This window comes from Triticum urartu, chromosome 7A, assembly GCF_056163025.1.
Source record: "Triticum urartu cultivar PI428250 chromosome 7A, HENAU_Tu73, whole genome shotgun sequence".
Lineage (NCBI taxonomy): Eukaryota > Viridiplantae > Streptophyta > Magnoliopsida > Poales > Poaceae > Triticum > Triticum urartu.
This window is the reverse complement of record NC_141879.1, coordinates 530,804,946-530,823,646: the sequence shown is the minus strand read 5'-3', so window position 1 is coordinate 530,823,646 and position 18,701 is coordinate 530,804,946. Positions and strand designations below refer to the sequence as shown.

The 18,701-nt window shown below is 50.3% G+C and overlaps 1 protein-coding gene across 1 annotated transcript; it reads right to left on the bottom strand.

Moving 5' to 3' along the window:
* Window positions 1–13,987: 13,987 nt before the first annotated feature.
* LOC125522146 (SWIM zinc finger family protein / mitogen-activated protein kinase kinase kinase (MAPKKK)-like protein) lies at window positions 13,988–15,239 on the bottom strand. Its single transcript, XM_048687222.2, has one exon. The coding sequence runs from the start codon at window positions 14,996–14,998 to the stop codon at window positions 14,201–14,203; it is 798 nt and encodes a 265-aa protein (XP_048543179.1). The 5' UTR covers window positions 14,999–15,239; the 3' UTR covers window positions 13,988–14,200.
* Between the last annotated feature and the right edge of the window lie 3,462 nt (window positions 15,240–18,701).

Here is an 18,701-nt window from a genome sequence, read left to right as displayed (position 1 = left end):
CGTAGTAAACCGGCCATTGAACCGAATGTTCCTTGCCAACCTCCTTGCGCTCCACCACAATTGCCACACTAACAGCTCGTGAGTTGGCGGCTACGTATAACAATAGCGGCTCTTTCTCAACTGGAGCAGCAAGGACCAGCGGCTCAGCAAGATGTTTCTTCAGATCCTCGAACGCAGAGTTCGCAGCATCGCTCCAAACAAAATCATCCATTTTCTTCATCATCTGATACAAAGGCATCGCCTTTTCCCCTAACCGGCTTATGAACCGGCTCAAAGCAGCAACACGACCCGCCAGCCGTTGAATGTCATTGATGCATGTTGGTTTGGCCAGGGATGTGATTGCCTTAATCTTCTCTGGGTTAGCTTCAATACCTTGGTTGGACACCAAAAAACCCAAGAGCTTACCAGCTGGGACCCAAAAACACACTTGGCCGGGTTAAGCATCATTTTGTAGACCCGGAGGTTATCAAAGGTCTCTTTCAGATCTGTGACCAAGGTTTCCTCTTTCCTGGATTTTAGCACTATATCATCCACATAAGCATGAACATTACGCCCAATCTGATTGTGAAGGCAATTCTGCATACACTGTTGATAAGTTGCCTGGGCACTCTTGAGCCCGAAGGGCATAGACACATAGCAGAAGCCTCCAAACAGAGTGATGAAAGCTGTCTTCTCCTGGTCCTTGACTGCCATCTTGATCTGATGATAACCTGAATAGGAATCCAAAAAACTCAAACGTGCGCAACCCGCCGTAGCATCAATGATCCGATCAATACATGGGAGAGTGAAAGGGGTCAGCCGGACAAGCCTTATTTAAATTGGTGTAATCCACACACATACGCTAGGTGCCATTCTTTTTTAGTACAAGCACCGGGTTGGCTAACCACTCTGGGTGAAAGACTTCCACAATGAACCCGGCCGCCAAGAGCCGAGCCACCTCTTCTCCGATGGCCTTGCGCCTTTCCTCGTTGAATCGTCAGAGAAACTGCCTGACCGGCTCAAACTTCGGATCAATATTGAGAGTGTGCTCAGCAAGTTCTCTCAGGACACCCAGCATGTCAGAAGGTTTCCATACAAAGATGTCACGATTCTCACGGATGAACTCGATGAGAGCGCTTTCCTATTTTGGATCCAAGTTGGCACTGATGATGAATTGCTTGGATGAGTCGCCGGGCACAAAATCAACCGTCTTGGTGTCATCACTGACTTGAATTTCAACACCGGTTCATGCTCTATTGTTGGCTTCTTTAGAGACGTCATGTCTGCCGGGTCAACATTATCTTTATAAAACTTCAGCTCCTCCGTTGCACAAACAGACTTAGCATATGCAGCATCTCCTTCTTCACACTCCAGGGCTATTTTCCGGCTTCCATGTACTGTAATGGTGCCCTTATAACCCGGCATCTTGAGCTGTAGATACACATAACACGGCTGAGCCATGAACTTGGCGTAAGCCGGCCGTCCAAACAAAGCATGATATGGGCTTTTGATCTTAACCAGCTCAAAGCTTAATTTCTCCGCTCTGGAATCATATTCATCCCCAAAGGCGACTTCCAATTCAATCTTGCCAACTAGGTATGCTGATTTGCCAGGTACCACACCGTGAAAAACAGTGTTAGATTGCTTAAGACTCTTATCAGTCAACCCCATCCGACGAAACGTCTCATAGTAGAGGATGTTGATGCTACTGCCTCCATCCATGAGCACTTTAGTGGATTTATATCCACCAACCTGAGGTGCTACTACCAAGGCCAAGTGACCCGGATTGTCAACCCGGGGAGGATGATCCTCTCTGCTCCACACAATAGGTTGTTCTGACCACCGTAAGTAACACGGAATCGCCGGCTCACCGGCATTGACAACCCTCTTGTGAAGCTTTTGGTCCCGCTTGCACAAGCTACTGGTAAACACATGATATTGCCTACTATTCAACTGTTTTGGGTTGCTCTGATATCCGGATTGCTGCTTATTACCTTGGCCGGGTTGTGGATTATAACCTCCTTGGTTACCCGCATGTCCCTGACCATGAAAACCGCCTCCACCTGAGCCAGCACCCGGGCCATGAAAGCCGCCTCCACCTGAACCGCCGCCAGGGCCGTGACTTCCATCGAATGCATTTGAATTCTTAAATGACTTCATGATTGTACAGTCCTTCCACAGATGGGTGGCTGGCTTCTCCCGGGTGTCGTGTCTTGGACAAGGTTCATTCAATAGTTTCTCAAGGGTGGGACCTGACCCGCCCGACCGAGGGGGTTGCCTACCCTTGCACCGTTGATTGTTGCCCTGCGTGTTGGTGTTAGCCAAAAATTTGTCACCCTTACGTTTATTACCTCCTTGATTTGCCGGGTTATGTTGGTGACCCTTGCCGTTGCCGTTCTTCTTTCCCTTCCCTGTCTTTTCTTCATCAGACATAGGGTCCTTGGTAGTATCAGAATCAGCATACTTGACGAGAGCCGCCATCAACTGGCCCACATCACTGCAGTCACGTTTAAGCCGCCCCAGCTTCCACTTCAAAGGTTCAAAACGGCAATTTTTCTCCAACATTAAGACTGCCGAGCCGGCATCCATCTTATCAGATGAATGAATTATCTCCTCGACCCGGCGCACCCAATGGATTGTGGATTCACCTTCCTCTTGCTTACAATTGGTCAGGTCCATGATTGACATAGGTTGTTTGCATGTGTCCTTGAAGTTCTGAATGAACCGGGCTTTTAACTCCGCCCATGAGCCGATGGAATTGGGGGGCAACCCTTTTAGCCAAGTACGAGCCGTTCCATCCAACATCATGGTGAAATATTTAGCCATTGCCGCGTCGCTGACCTCCAACAACTCCATGGCCATCTCATAACTCTCAATCCAGGCCCCAGACTGCAAATCGGCCGTGTAATTAGGCACCTTACGAGGCCCCTTGAAATCCTTTGGCAAACGCTCATTGTGTATGGCCGGAACCAGGCAAGGGACACCTCCGGTTCTCGTGGCCACCCCTGCCTCAACCAAGGTTGCTGGATAAGCCGGAAAAGTCTGGTGAGCCGCCTGCTCCACTGCCGATTGAGACGCTCATTCAGCCTCTTGTCGGATCATTTCCTTATCCGCCAAGTTAAGGGCTCCAGCCTGTCCTGGCTCATGCCTTTGTGGCCGGTTGCGGCGTTGAACATTGCTTGACATGTCAGCTGAATCCATACGCCTATTGTAGCTTGGGCTCCGGCTTGGGCGAGGGGTTGAATGGATCTTGTCTCGACTGTAAGAGTACGCATCCTGCTGCGCCAGAGCTGTTTGAAGAAGTTCTCTCGCCCTTCGTGTTTCGATCGCCGCCAGAGATTCGCCCTCCATCAGGAGAGCCACCAAACGAGCCGAAGCTGCAATGAGGTTTTCCAAGGGATTGGAGAAGTGACCCGGCAGTGTTGGTACATAATGAGGCGGAGTGGTATGTATACGAGGCGGTTCCATGGCGCGCGGCTGAACCGGTGCCCCGGGTGTCGTGATCCGATTTGCCTCTGGCGGATTACTTGCCCTGGCCCCGGGCCTATGAAAAAGGTTCCTAGGATTGAGCGTTAGAGGTAGACGTGACTGAGTTTTCTGATGCCTTCTTCTCATGACCTCACTTGATGCGTTCAGATCCACCGAGAGCCGGAAAGTCTCTGCCTGAAGCTGCATAACACGAGCGTCCAAAGCCGCCCTCTCCGCGGCCATCCTGACCTCCTCTACTGCTAAATTTCCTTTAGCTTGTACCATCTCCTCATGTACGCGTGCCACCTCTGCGTCATGCTGAGCTTGATTCGCCGGCTCTACCACGTCAGTCAACAGGGTTGTCAGTTTATCCATGAGGTCCATCAGAATCTGAGCCGGGGGGCGCGCGGGGTCTCCTGACGCGGCTGCGGACGACCCGGTGGTTGTTGCTGCCACTGCTGTGGAGTTCTGCCCCGGCTGTGTTCCTGCCATGAAGACTCTGGCCCAATTCGGCGGCTCAAGGGGGTCCGGAATACTGCTGCCATCGGAACAGCCCCCGAGCATGCCATCCTGCAGCTGATACAAAGAGTCCGTCTCTCCCATTGATGATGTGGCGTCAGAACAGACGGCCATCTCACCGCCGTGGATGCAGCCTACGAAGGCATGCTTCACGACAGATTGAACACGGGTGGACCTCGCGCGCTGAGCCGTTTCGATGAGGTTGGTGTGGATGTCCGGCTCAGGGCCCGACTCGCCGATCCGGCTGATGAAGACATGAATTCCGCCGAAGGGGACCCGGTACCCGTACTCAATTGAGCCGGCCTCGGGGCCCCAACCTTCGTCGTCGATGTAGAGCTTGCCATGACGACTCTTGGTCATCCGGCCCACAGCGTATCCCTTGAGCGCTTTGAAGTTGCCCTTCAAGAACTCAAATCCACCGCGCGCTGGCCCCACGGTGGGCGCCAACTGTCGTGGAATGGTCATGGCAGATGTCCTAGTGGAAGGACTTAGTCGTAGGGCCATCACAACTAGGAAGCTTAAAGGGGTTAATCAGGACAAAGGACACGAGAGATTTTATACTAGTCCGGCCCCTTACGATGAAGGTAAAATCCTATGTCTAATTGTGTTGGTATTGCTAGGATTTCGATCACCAAGAGGCTAGTTCGCCGGCTTGGCTCTTGATCTGTTGTTTCTTGCCCTAAGCCGCCACCGGGTCGTCCCCTTATATACATGGATTGACGCCTAGTGGCCTACAGAGTCCCGGCCGGCTCATAAAACGTGTCCGGCTCGGTGACTTCTTTTACATGCCTTTCTTTACAAGTCTTCCCTTATATATGGTGGTTTACAATATTAGTCCTTAAGCCGCCTCCGGGCCTTTAGGCCTTCTATAAGGTTTAATAAACTATCGTCTTGAGTGTTTACTGGGCTTCCTTCGTGACCCGCCATAGGGGTTGACCCGGCCCCTCCTGGGCGGGTCATAACTGATAGTTATATCCCCAACAGTAACCATAATATGTGTCATTTCCCCTCTCGGTTGCTGCATCAAAGCGGACACCGCTATTTTGGTTGGTGCTCTTTTGATCTTGGGCGATCGTGTAAAATGTATTCCCATTTATCTCGTATCTTTGTAAGTCAATGCAGTCGAAGATGGTCCCCTGGACAACGAGTATAGCTCATCACAAACAGTGTTGTCACCTCTGAGACGTGTTTCCAACCAACTACTCAAAGTCATGATGTGTTCATATGTAATCCAGTCGTCACACTGCTCCGGGTGTTTGGGGCGCAGACTGTTCTTGTGTTCATTGACATACGGGGTCACCAAGGTAGAGTTCTGTAGAACTGTGTAGTGTGCTTGAGACCAAGAATGTGCGTCCCTGTATATTATTGAGTCCGCTCCTAGCGTGCCTTTTCCAGTTAATCTCCCATCATACCGTGATTTAGGGAGACCTATCTTCTTAAGGCCAGGAATGAAGTCAACACAAAACCCAATGACATCCTCTGTTTGATGGCCCATGGAGATGCTTCCTTCTGGCCTAGCACGGTTACAGACATATTTTTTAGGACTCCCATGAACCTCTCAAAGGGGAACATATTATGTAGAAATACGGGGCCCAGAATGACAATCTCATCGAGTAGATGAACTAGGACGTGCGTCATGATATTGAAGAAGGATGGTGGGAACACCAGGTCGAAACTGACAAGACATTGCGCCGCATCACTCCGTTGTCTTGGTATGATTTCTGAATCGATCATCTTCTGAGAGATTGCATTGAGGAATGCACATAGCTTCACAATGGCTAATCGGACGTTTTTCGGTAGAAGCCCCCTCAATGCAACCGGAAGCAGTTGCGTCATAATCACGTGGCAGTCATGAGACTTTAGGTTTGGAACTTTTTCTCTGAAATATTTACTATTCCCTTTATATTCGACGAGAAGCCAGTCAGGACCTTCATACTGAGCAGGCATTCAAAAAAGATTTCCTTCTCTTCTTTGGTAAGAGCGTAGCTGGCAAGACCTTCATACTGCTTTGGAGGCATGCCTTTTTTTCGTGCAAACGTTGCAGGTCCTCCCGTGCCTCAGGTGTATCTTTTTTCTTCCTATACACGCGCAAGAAGCCTAACAGGTTCACGCAAAGGTTCTTCGTCACGTGCATCACGTCGATTGAAGAGCGTACCTCTAGATCTTTCCAGTAGGGTAGGTCCCAAAATATAGATTTCTTCTTCCACATGGGTGCGCGTCCCTCAGCGTCATTCGAAACAGCTAGTCCGCCGGGACCCTTTCCAAATATTACGTGTAAATCAGAGACCATATCACGTACGTGATCACCAGTACGCCTGGCGGGATTGTTCCGGTGATCTGCCTCGCCTTTGAAATGCTTGCCTTTCTTTCAACATTGATGGTTGGTCGGGAGAAATCGATGATGGCCCAGGTACACATTCTTCCTGCATCTGTCCAGGTATATACTTTTGGTGTCGGCTAAACAGTGCGTGCATGCGTGGTATCCCTTGTTTGTTTGTCTTGAAAGGTTACTGAGAGCGGGCCAATCGTTGATGGTTACAAACAGCAATGCAGGCAGGTTAAATTCCACCTGTTTGTGCTCATACCACGCACGTACACCGTTTCCATTCCACAGCTGTAAAAGTTCTTCAACTAATGGCCTTAGGTACACATCAATGTCGTTGCTGGGTTGCTTAGGGCCTTGGATGAGAATTGGCATCATAATGAACTTCCGCTTCATGCACATCCAAGGAGGAAGGTTGTACATACATAGAGTCACGGGCCAGGTGCTGTGATTGATGCTCTGCTTCCCGAAAGGATTAATGTCATCCGCGCTTAAACCAAACCATATGTTCCTTGGGTCACCTACAAACTGAGCCCAGTACTTTCTCTTGATTTTTCTCCACTGCGACCCGTCAGCGGGTGCTCTCAACTTCCCGTCTTTCTTACAGTCCTCACTGTGCCATCGCATCAACTTGGTATGCTCTTTGTTTCTGAACAGTCGTTCCAACCATGGTATTATAGGAGCATACCACATCACCTTCGCAGGAACCCTCTTCCTGCGGGGCTCGCCCTCAACATCACTAGGGTCATCTCGTCTGATCTTATACCGTTCAAATCCTTGCACGCACCGCGGTAGAGGATGCATTCATTAGGGCATGCATGTATCTTCTCCGCCTCCAATCCTAGAGGGCATACGACCTTCTTTGCTGTGTACGTACTGTCGGGCAATTCGTTATCCTTTGGAAGCTTCTTCTTCTTCAATATTTTCAGTAGCTTCCCAAATCCTTTGTCAGGCACAGCATTCTCTGCCTTCCACTACAGCAATTCCAGTACGGTACCGAGCTTTGTGTTGCCATCTTCGCAATTGGGTACAACCTTTTTTTGTGATCCTCTAACATACGATCGAACTTCAGCTTCTCCTTTTCACTTTCGCACTTTTCCCTTGCATCAACAATGACCCGGCGGAGATCATCATCGGGCACATCATCTGGTTCCTCTTCATCTTCAGCTTCCTCTTGATCTTCAGCTTCCCCCGTTGCAGCATCACTGTATTCAGGGGGCACATAGTTGTCATCGTCCTCTTCTTCTTCGCTATCTTCCATCATAACCCCTATTTCTCTGTGCTTCGTCCAAACAATATAGTGTGGCAGGAAATCCTTATAAAGAAGGTGGGTGTGAAGGATTTTCTTGTCAGAGTAAGACCTCGTATTCCCACAATCAGGGCATGGACAACACATAAAACCATTCTGCTTATTTTCCTCAACCACTTCGAGAAATTTACGCACGCCCTTAATGTACTCGGAGGTGTGTCTGTCATCATACATCCATTGCCGGTTCATCTGCATGCATTATATATAATTATGTGTGTCAAAAGTAAGAAAATTAGACAAGTATCTATCTAAAGTAAGATTTTTTTTCTTTCAGAAAGAAGATAAGAACAAGAGGCTCACAGCGGTGGTGCGGACGACGAGATCGGCGCGGGCGATCGGCGGCGGTGAAGACGAGGACAGGGCGTGACGGACCGCTAAACCTAGACTAATCTCAGAAAAAATGGAGCTCGGAGGTCGAGCTTCGAGAGGAGAAATCTTAACTAGTGTGGCTCGGGCATTTCATCGAACACCTCACATGCATAAGAGGTGAGCTAGAGCACCCAAATGCCCTTCCGCGCCGGCCAGCAAAAAACAGAGCACTGTGGAGTGCTCTGCTCACCGGCGATGGGGTATATATAGGCAACTCATTTGTCCCGGTTTGTGGCTGGAACCGGGACTAAATCCCAGCCTTCTGTCCCGGTTCGAGCCAAGAACCGGGACCAATGTTTGTGGGCCAGGAGCGAGGCCCATTGGTCCCGGTTCGTGCCTAGAACCGAGACAAATGGGTCCATACGAACCGGGACCAATGCCCACGAGGCCCCGGCCGGCCCCCTGGGCTCACGAACCGGGACAGATGCATCAATTGGTCCCGGTTCGTGGAAGAACCGGGACTAATGGGTTGGCCAGGCCCGAACGAAAGCCCCTTTTTCTACTAGTGCAATGTTGTGTCGTATTGTCTTTACCTGTGAACATTTTGGCAACCGTCAGCGTGTGGACATCCTGCAGAGTATGGTCGTCATCCATCTTGCTAAACGCTAGGTCGCCCATATCTCGAACGCATGGTGGTTGTTATCCATGTTGGCAAGCGGTGCTCGGCCATGTCGCAGACAGCCTGTTGATCGTCCTTGCCCACGAGCACTTCTAAAATGATTCGACGTGATTAACAGCTTGCTTAATTAATTAAGTACTCCATTCATTTATAAATATAAGTCTTTTTAGATATTTCAACCTGAGTGTTCACAACCTGACTAGACATCTTGTCATCCTAAAAGAAGTGCAATGAAATCAACTATGATTAACTGCTTGCGTGTTTGGTCATTAATAAATCTGAGTTTCTATGCTGAAAAATGTGGCCAGGGCCTAACCCTATTGTGTTTAATTGTTTGCCTTGTGTTTAACTTCAGAAAATGGAAGTGAAGAAGGATTAAGTCCAATCATCTCCATGAACTCTCTGTTATTCTTTTCCTTTTTGGAGAAGTACATTTTCGTTCAATGGATATATCGAGGTGATACAACTGCACCCTGCGAATATTGGGCCTGTGAATAGCATTATCCACACAATCAACACGTCCAACACAACTAAAAAGAAAATATTATTTTGCATCAATAGTAAAAACCTAAACCTTCTGGGCAATATGTTCCAGCTAGGTAGACTCCATTATAAAAAAGTCTTTGTCTTTCGGTTTTAGAAGAACAAGTAAAGAGCCATCACACACATGCATGAATAACATGTGCAGGAGATGTAACACTTTTTTTGTCGAAAACCACATCAGCCCAATAAGACACAAAGCCTACATAAGGTTGCCACCCCCACAAAAATATGTACAGAAAATTGTTTTTAGTACCCCGCAACCTATTGCCAAACATATGAAACGCACTACGTAGGGGTAAAGGTTTGAAGCTGTTTGATCTATGTCCCACACTGCAAAAGCAAACTTACATTAAAAAACATATGTCCCACACTGCTCAAGCAAGCTTACACTCAAAAACATATGTTCTACACTGCACAAGCAAACTTACATTAAAAAACATATGTCCCACACTACATGGATCTCCGCCGCTTCCGGGAGGAGTGTGCCCGACCGTGGGCGTACTCAATGTGGCAGGAATCCATTGTGTCCGCGCAAATGGCGCTTGGATCCGCCAGAGCGGGTGGCTCGAGACACGTGACCGCAGCCTCAATGGACGCAGTAACCACCGCTTGCAACATCTTCAGTGGCGCCATGTGGCGTCGAGCTTCGAGTCAGAGGTCAACGACACGCCTCACGTCCCGTCCGCTGTGGACGCGGGTTGTGGACGCGAGGCGTGCCCTCCGTGCGAGGCCGAGGTCGCGAAGTCGCACACCGCCTTGGACGAGGCCGGTCCGTCCACATCTATCATTGACCTCATCTCGACTGGTGACGTCCAGGCCATGGCCTCCGATGAGGAAGAGTTGGGTATGGGAGACGATGACGCCTCATGTCCCATGTGGGCCAGGTCCCGTGTCCAATGTGCTACTCTTCCTTGTCGTCGACCGCACCTTCACTTCCAAGGGCTCACGACCGCCGGACGTGGACACAGAGGGGAACAACAAAGGACTTGGAGCACATACGGTGGCGAAGGTTTAGACTAGGTTTTATAGACTTTTGGACGATGCATGTAATTGTATGGATATGAGAATTTGCTATGAGGTACCTCATTGTGAAAGAACACATTTGAGGGGGACATTTGAGGGACGACCGATCACTGTCCTTGTACGTGCCCGTCCACGTCCCCATATGTTTAGGTGGCCAGAATAGCCCTTCTATAGATGCTCTTAGCAGTGTTGCAACATCATTATTCATCCACTACCAGGACCAAGGTAACACACAACTCAACCAAAGTGAAGCCCACACGAGAAGCAAGTGATGCAGGAGGCCCAACAACTAAGGTCACATGTGTCATGAAATGTCATGGTTCCATTTCATAGGATTGGAATGGTTTCATCTTTGTGTTTGGTATAATAATGGAGTGGAATGAAATGGAACCTGAGTGTTGCATACTGGCCTGTCGCCCTTTAGCCCCGTGCACCCACTCCCTACCCACCGATTCAGGAGGAGATGAGGGAGAGGAGCGTCCAGTGGCGCGGATCTTGGGAGGGAGCAGACTGAGGGGCCTTGTGCGGGAGAAAGGGACGAGTGCTGAGAGACGGTTCCGTGTTGTCTGCTCAATTTGGAGAGACCGCTCTGTTCCGGATCTTGGCGGAATATTCAGTGGGTGAGGATGAGTAGGTTCCATCCCAGTTGCGAGCCAAATGTTAGAATGTGGCCCAGGAACGGGTCCATCCCGTTACATTCTCGTTGGTTCCTGGAACCAAACACATCCCAAGACACATCGGAGGCAGGGGCATCGAGGATTCGATCAGGCGAACGGCTGCTACCAACTTTCCCCTTCCATCTAGGCTCTCAACCATGTCTTCTTCTTGCTTTTCCCCAATTCGGCACATCTGTGCCTGTAATCACTGAATGTATCCAGCCATCATAGCTACTACGAATTCATCAGGCAATATACAGAGGGCATCCAGAGGATAACGTCATATATATCCTTAGATGAGTCCAGGGTTGAGGATGTCCCTCAACTTGCGATAGACGAGAATGAGATTTTGACTGCCCCATTTATGGAGAAAGAGGTGTTTGAGGTCATTTCACAAATGAAGAACAATAAGGCTCCAGGGCCGGATGGTTTTCCAGCGGAGTTTTATAAAAAGTGTTGGCATATTATCAAAGGGGATTTGCTCCCGATGTTCCATGATTTATTCTCTGGATAGCTTCAGTTGTTTCAACTAAATTTTGAAACGATAACTCTACTTCCTAAAAAAACAAAGGCCGTTCGTATTGAGAAGTTCAGGCCTATATGTCTTCTTAATGTAAGGTTCAAAATTTTCACCAAGGTCAGGACTAATACTCTTACGCAAATTGCGCACTCTGTGGTGCAACCGTCCCAACCCGCTTTCATTCCGGACAGAAGCATCCTAGAAGGGGTCGTCGTCCTACATGAAACGCTCCATGAAATCCACACAAAAAAACTAGACGGAGTTGTTTTCAAAGTGTACTTTGAGAAAGCGTACAATAAGGTCAAATGGCCCTTCCTTCAACAGGCATTGCGTATGAAAGGTTTTGATGAGGCGCGGAGACACCAGGTAGACTCTTTTACGCAAAAGGGAGTGTTGGGATTAAAGTGAATGATGACATAGGTCACTACTTCCAAACACACAAATGGCTGAGGCAAGGAGACCCGATGTCACCTATTCTGTTCGACATAGTGGTCGATATGTTGACAATTCTTATAGGAAGGGCTAAGGATGCATGTCAGGTTGGTGGCCTCGTCCCGCACTTAGTTGATGGTGGTGTATCCATTCTAAAGTACGCTGATGATACTACCATATTCATGGAGCATGACTTGGCAAAAGTGCGAAACATGAAGCTCGTGTTATGCTTATTCGAACAATTGACCGGGTTAAAGATTAACTTCCACAAGAGCGAATTGTTCTGTTTCGGAAGAGCTAATGATGACCAAGACGCGTACAAACAATTGTTCGGGTGTGAATAGGGGGCTTTACCTTTCACGTATTTAGGTATACCAATTCACCATCGTAAGCTGACCAACAGAGAATGGAAGTGCATTGAGGACCGTTTTGAGAAGAAACTGAGCTGCTGGAAAGGCAAGCTGATGTCATACGGAGGCCGATTAATTCTCATTAATTCGGTCCTCATGAGTATGCCCATGTTTCTTCTCTCCTTTTTCGAGGTACCGGTTGGAGTCCGGAAGAGGCTAGACTTTTATCGATCACGCTTTTTTTGGCAGAGTGATGAATTTAAGCGAAAATGCAGACTTGCTAAATGGGATATCATTTGTAGGCCGAAAGACCAAGGGGGTCTAGGCATTGAGAATCTGGAGGTGAAGAACAGATGTCTACTTGGCAAGTGGCTATTTAAGCTTTCTATCGAGACGGAGGCCACATGGGCTCAGATCCCGCGTAACAAGTACCTTCACTCTAGAACCTTATCCCAGGTGACAGTGAGGCCGACTGATTCACCTTTTTGGAAAGGATTGATGAGAGTTAAACCACTCTTTTTCAATAGGACAAGGTTTATAGTTGGAAACGGTACCGCTACGAGGTTCTGGGAGGATACATGGCTAGGGGAGACGCCCCTCGCACTCGAATATCCTTCTTTGTATAGCATTGTTCAGCATAGAGACGCTTACATTGCAACAGTACTGCAGTCCACTCCCCTCAATATTCAATTTCGGAGGACGCTAGTGGAAAACCGTTGGGAAGCCTGGCTCAATCTTGTGAGAAGATTGATGGATATTCAGTTGTCTCAACAGCCCGATCAGTTGTACTGGAAACTAACTAAGAATGAAGAGTTTTCAGTTAAATCCATGGACTTGGATGTTATTAACTCTAGCGTGATTCCTAGAACGAAACATATTTGGAAAGTTAAAGTACCTTTGAAAATCAAAGTGTTTATGTGGTTTGTGCATAAACAAGTTATTTTAACTAAGGATAATTTGACAAAACGTAATTGAACAGGATCTACAAGATGTAGCTTTTGCGACCAACATGAATCAATCAAACACCCCTTTCTTGATTGTCCTCTGGCAAAAATTATGTGGCGGTCGGTTCACATAGCTTTTAACATTACTCCTTCGAATTCTATCAACACGTTATTTGGGACGTGGCTTGATGGGATAGATTCCGATACAGCGAGACATATCCGTGTAGGAGTGTGTGCTTTATTATGGGCAGTGTGGAATTGCAGAAATGATTTAGTTTTTAACAGAACAACAAATATTAATTTTTTGCAGGTTATCTTCAGAGCCACTGCGTTGATCTGTATGTGGTCGCTACTCACTCCGACAGAGGCCAGGAAGCGCTTGGTTACTAGAGCTACCCGATGGGCGATGGTAGCACGGGATATTTTCAACTGGTTTGGATGACGGTCATGTAATAGGATAGGCATTTAGTGTTCCTATCTTTTTATACCAGGCGGTTGTGGCTTTTCTTTTACTGTTTAGCTCTTCGTGAGCCTTTTTTTGTTCTTTGTTCGAGACATGGAAACTTATGTTGGATCTTTTGCTTATTAATAATCATCACCGTATGCATCATTCTGATGCACAGACTGGGCGAACCTCTTTTTGAAAGAAAAAGATATACAGAGGGCATATCTGTGAGTAGTTAACAGATGGTACAAATGGGCAATCTCAGTGTCAGATTGCTTGCACGTCTTCAGAAACAGAGAGAATGAGACTCACAAGTAACGACAGCCTTAACTGAATGAATCATCCTGCTCTGTCATCTTGAAGACAGCTCACAATTAGAAAATTAATGACCTTTTCGGTCATAAGTTTGACATGCAAACCCCGCACAAATACGGAAAATTCAAGGACTTTTTTGGTCCCAATGTCTCGGATTTGCATTGCCCCAATAACAGCACACACTGCCATCATCGATAATTTCTTCATAACACAGTGATTTTTATTGACATAGAAATTCTGTACATGCATGTAACAAGTCACTTGAAGTCAGATCCTAAGAAAAATAAGAAAGAATTGTCACGAGACCGAATGAATCGGGAAGCTACTCCCTCTGTACAGCTTCTTAGATTTCATACAGTATCTATGAACTGCCGTAGCAAGTTCCTCTATCCGCCACAGGGAGCTCCGTCCTCGACCTGCATGTCCGCCACGTCGTTCCCCTCGTTCATGTACGCCGACAGGTTCAGGTACTGCTGCTGGTCCTGCTCCCGGTCCCGGCTCGGCTTCCGCCACCTCGCGCGGCACACGACGCACGTCGCCGCCCGCCTCGCGCGGCTGCGCTTCCACCGCGCGAAGCACTCGGCGTGCACCGAGTTCCGGCACGTGCCGCACGTCAGCAGCGGCGCCGCCGCGCCGCCTTGTGCCTCTGCCGCCGGAGGCGCCATCTCCTCGAGGCACACCGGGCAGGCGGCGCCGTCGAGGCGCCCCGACGGCGGCGCGGCGGACTCCTGCCGGCGCTGGTCGGCGGCCTTGGCGGCCGCGGCCGCCGCGTGAGCCGACCACAGCTGGTGGAACCTCGCCCGGGCGCGAGGGCCGGCGAGCACCTCCGGGTAAGTCGGCGCGGCGACGAGCCGCGCGACCTGGCACGGCCGCAGCGATTGCCTCCACACGCAGGCCTCGTCGAGGGACAGGCCGAGGACGCGGAGCAGCACGAAGAGGATGTGCTTGCAGGGCGCGCCGGGGTCGGGGCACGTGCACGCCGGCGTGGTCGCCAGGGTCACCGTGTACACGTTGCCCGTGGCGCCCAGCACGAAGAAGTCGGCGCCGGCGCGGTGCAGCAGCAGGAGGTGGTGCTGCAGCGCGCGGATGATGCGGTTGGCGACGCGCCGCGTCGACGCCTCCTCGGTGCCCGCCGAGCTGGACCCAAACGACGGCTCCATGGACACGTCTCGCGTTTCTGGCATGGGATGGCGGGAGCCCGGGGGCGAGCGGCTATGTAAGGCCGGGGCGCCATGCCATGAGATGCGTTGAGTGCCGTGGGAGAAGACTGCGGCGATGGGGATTACGGGGGCCGGAAGCAAAGCTCACACGAGGGAAGAGGAGGAGGCAGCTCCGGCAAGTTAACTTTGGGCTCAATCTTGGGCACCTGACCTGCAGCTGTAGGAGTACAGACCAATTCTTCCAAGTCTCAGCAGCAGGGTGTACCGAAGCATGGGTTAACTGAAGCAGAAGCATACTTGAGGAGGTCAGCTTGGGAGGTGGATGATGGATGGAAGCCATAGCCATCCGATTTGACCGGACTTGTTTAAGGAAGAATATTCCGAAGCGGCCGTTATTGTATTCTGGTGAGATGTACGTACTACACATGTAGTGAGCGCGCGCGTGCGATGCTGTTCAAGACATCAAAGTTTTTGGTGGTGATGCAGAGTGAGTGCAGATGCAGCAAAAGAGGGTGGGAGCAGTATAGAACTGATGGTCCGTACACATAGCTAGAGTTGACATTTTGGCAACATAATATTTTGGAAAGAGAAAAAAAATTCGACGAAGGATGGAATTTATTAGTTTAAAATGCATCATCAAGAAGATATATAACACAATGAGCACATACTCGGTCTTTGCATAGTTAGGATGCACATACCCAGCACCAACTCACACATACATATGAAAATACGCCGGCAACCAGCAAAGTCATGTAAGACCAGAGCTATGCGAAGGCCGGGAAAAAGGAAAAGAAAAACCCCAAGCGATTAGATATGCTATCGGCAAACTACAGCAAAGACCATATCTGTATCAACCATCTCATAACATTACATGGACAATGAGATTCTTCAACAACAATGCCTTCAAGACGGGAGCGATACTTAAGCACCATTTTCATCTTGAAGAATCAGTCCAAGCATACCCGAGCAATGCCTTCAACAAGTTAATCCCGCATCTCAAACGTTCACAAACCCCTCCAGGTGCGTCTGCAGATAGTGATCGATCATCTCTTATTTTGTTGCCTCCGCAACCTTCCCTCTCATATCATGCCCTTCAAAAGCCATGTAACGTAGATGCTCTAAAACTAGCAACTACGTAGACCAACACACTTTAGCAACAAACGGACATAATTCACATACTAGTAACCACTTCCCCATGCGGTGCCGGTGCGGCTGTACCCCTCTGTGTAGGCGTCGACGATGAGAGGGGCGTCATTGTTGAAGCTAGAGCCATCTGAGAGGTCGGAGTCGCCGGAGGAGGAGATGACGCTGGCCATCCTCGGGACCGCGCACGCCTACACCTTCGTCAGCCGGGCGGCCTTCACTTTGGCCACCGCTTCCTTCGTCGTCTCGTGCCCCGACTGCTCGATGGTGAGCCGGTGGGCTTTGGCGTTTTTGCGACGGAGTCGCCGCACATCGATCTCCGCCTTGGTGAGGGAGCGACGGAGGGCCTTCGCGAGGAGCTGGTCCTCTGGACCCACCGGCGCGTGCGGGGGCCCTGCGCTTTCCGCACCTCCACCCTCTCCCCCGCCTGCTGCCTCTCCCGGCGTGCGGCCCGTGCCTCAAATTCGGGCATCCATGGTCGTGTCGACGCCGGCGCAGGCATGAGGACCCAACAGCAGTCGGGGACACCATCTGGAGCAGACAGAGAGGGACAAGGGGGTGCAGACCGGCAGGGGCTCAAAGCGCCTGGAGCTGTGTGGATGTGACGTATCGACACCATCGTCCGCACTGTGTCGCCGGGTGACAGGGGACGGTGTGGAGCCAAAGCTTCCGCTTCCACCCCGGTCATGCCACGAGCGGCGTAGAGCAATGTGGACGACGAGCTCCTCCAGGTCGCCCGCCTCGCACAGCAGCGACTCCCGGTCGTCATCGGCGTCGGATCCGCCGCTGGACACGCTGTTGTCATCGCTCGACGTGAATCGAAAGGGAAGGGGATGGGGAGAGGAGGAGATAGAGAAAAGTGGAGTGGAGTGAGCGTTTGACTGTCATCTAGGGTTCATCCAAATGGGGATATATGTGAGGTCTAGATGGGCCAGGGTAGTCTAGGCCGACGTGCCTGGCACGGCTAGGCATGTACGGATCTTCCTAAATTCGTCCCAGATTTGGCCTGGGTTTGAGACATGCTGGTCAACCGAGATGACTGCGGCTGGTTTGAGGAGGTCGGCCCCGGGTCACGGTTTTGTGACCGGGACTGTCCGGATGGTCCGTATAGTCAGCTTGAGCAGCCCGGCTCTAGAAGCTCTGATGCACAAGTCTCAAACAAACATGCATGATGGACCGCACAGAAGTGATTGTTACTACTTCCTCTGTTTTAAAATTCTTATTTTAGATTTGTCTAGATATGGATGTATCTAATACTAAAATGTGAGTTGATACATTTGTATTTAGACAAATCTATGGAAGGGTAATTTCTCTTCCTTAATCATGATCGTAAGTTATAAATCAACTGGTCTTAATGAAAGAAAGGCTAGGTCCCCGAAAAAAGGAAAGTAGATTCTGTCGGCGTTCTGGGAACGGGGTCCCTAGACTTGCCTATCTGCGGCCTGCGGCGTGACTCAAGTGGGGGCCCAGCGCGGCCCATCTTCATCAGCTCAAGCTTAAGATCCTCATGAGGGGCTAAGCCTCGCGGGGCGGACGACAGAAAGCTTTTTCAGAGGCAGCCTCATCAGGCAGGCTCACGAGGAGGCGGAGATATCAAGACAGGAGTACCTCGCGAGGAGTCCGTGACGCAAGCCATGACGATCGAGACCAGGCGGGCGCCAGGCCTGCGCAGCGTCCTTATTTCCCCTTTGATGCCAAGGGGACAAGCACGGGCCAAGGCATCGGGTAAAGGTTGCCATTCCGGTGCAACGAGACTAAGACCAGCAGAGCGGCAGGACGGAGGTCACCGTGGAGTCCAAGACGGCGTCATCACCAGTACTTTTGGCAGCCGAAGACCACCTTTGGTCAGGATAATTTGTACTGGATGTTCCCCTTTTAAATGGCCAATTGTTGGCGCCCTTCCCGCTCATTATTTGGGGAGAGGCCCAGGGCCTCTATAAATAGAGCTAGCCACCACAGGGTAGAGGATGACCGATAGAGACATCGAGAGATGGGGACACCCAAGAGCAGAGACATCTAGGGATCTGATAGAGCCCTAGCAGAGAGAGAGGCGACTGAACTCATCCAAGCAGTTCATCGCACCAGCTCAAGAACACCTCTCGTGAGGCTGTTCTTCCCTTGTACTGTTCATCATCAGCCCCTGAGGCAATCCATCACACCACACACTGGAGTAGAGTATTACACCACAACGGTGGCCCGAACCAGTATAAACCTCGTGTCCCTTGTGTTGTTCGTTGTTTCCAGCTTAGATCACGCGAGGAGATTGGACGTAGATCGGTAGGGGAGAGATCTCTGCGCACACCCCAGTGTTCGAACCTCAAGGGTTTGCCGGACCCGAAATCCTACATTTGGCGCGCCAGGTAGGGGTGCGCCGGAATCTCTCTTCCGCTGTTCGCATGTGATCTTCCGTCGTGTCCATGGCTGACGCTCGTCGGGTTCGCGCCGAGCGCCGAGCTGCTCTCCCACCCGCGTCGCCCAGACGGCGCCCGTCGGCGGACGCCCTCGTCGTTCCCCGTCGCCTGCCGCCAACGCCGCCACCGGCCCGGCGGGGAACGAGTAGTAGGCCTCGTCCCATCATCCTTCG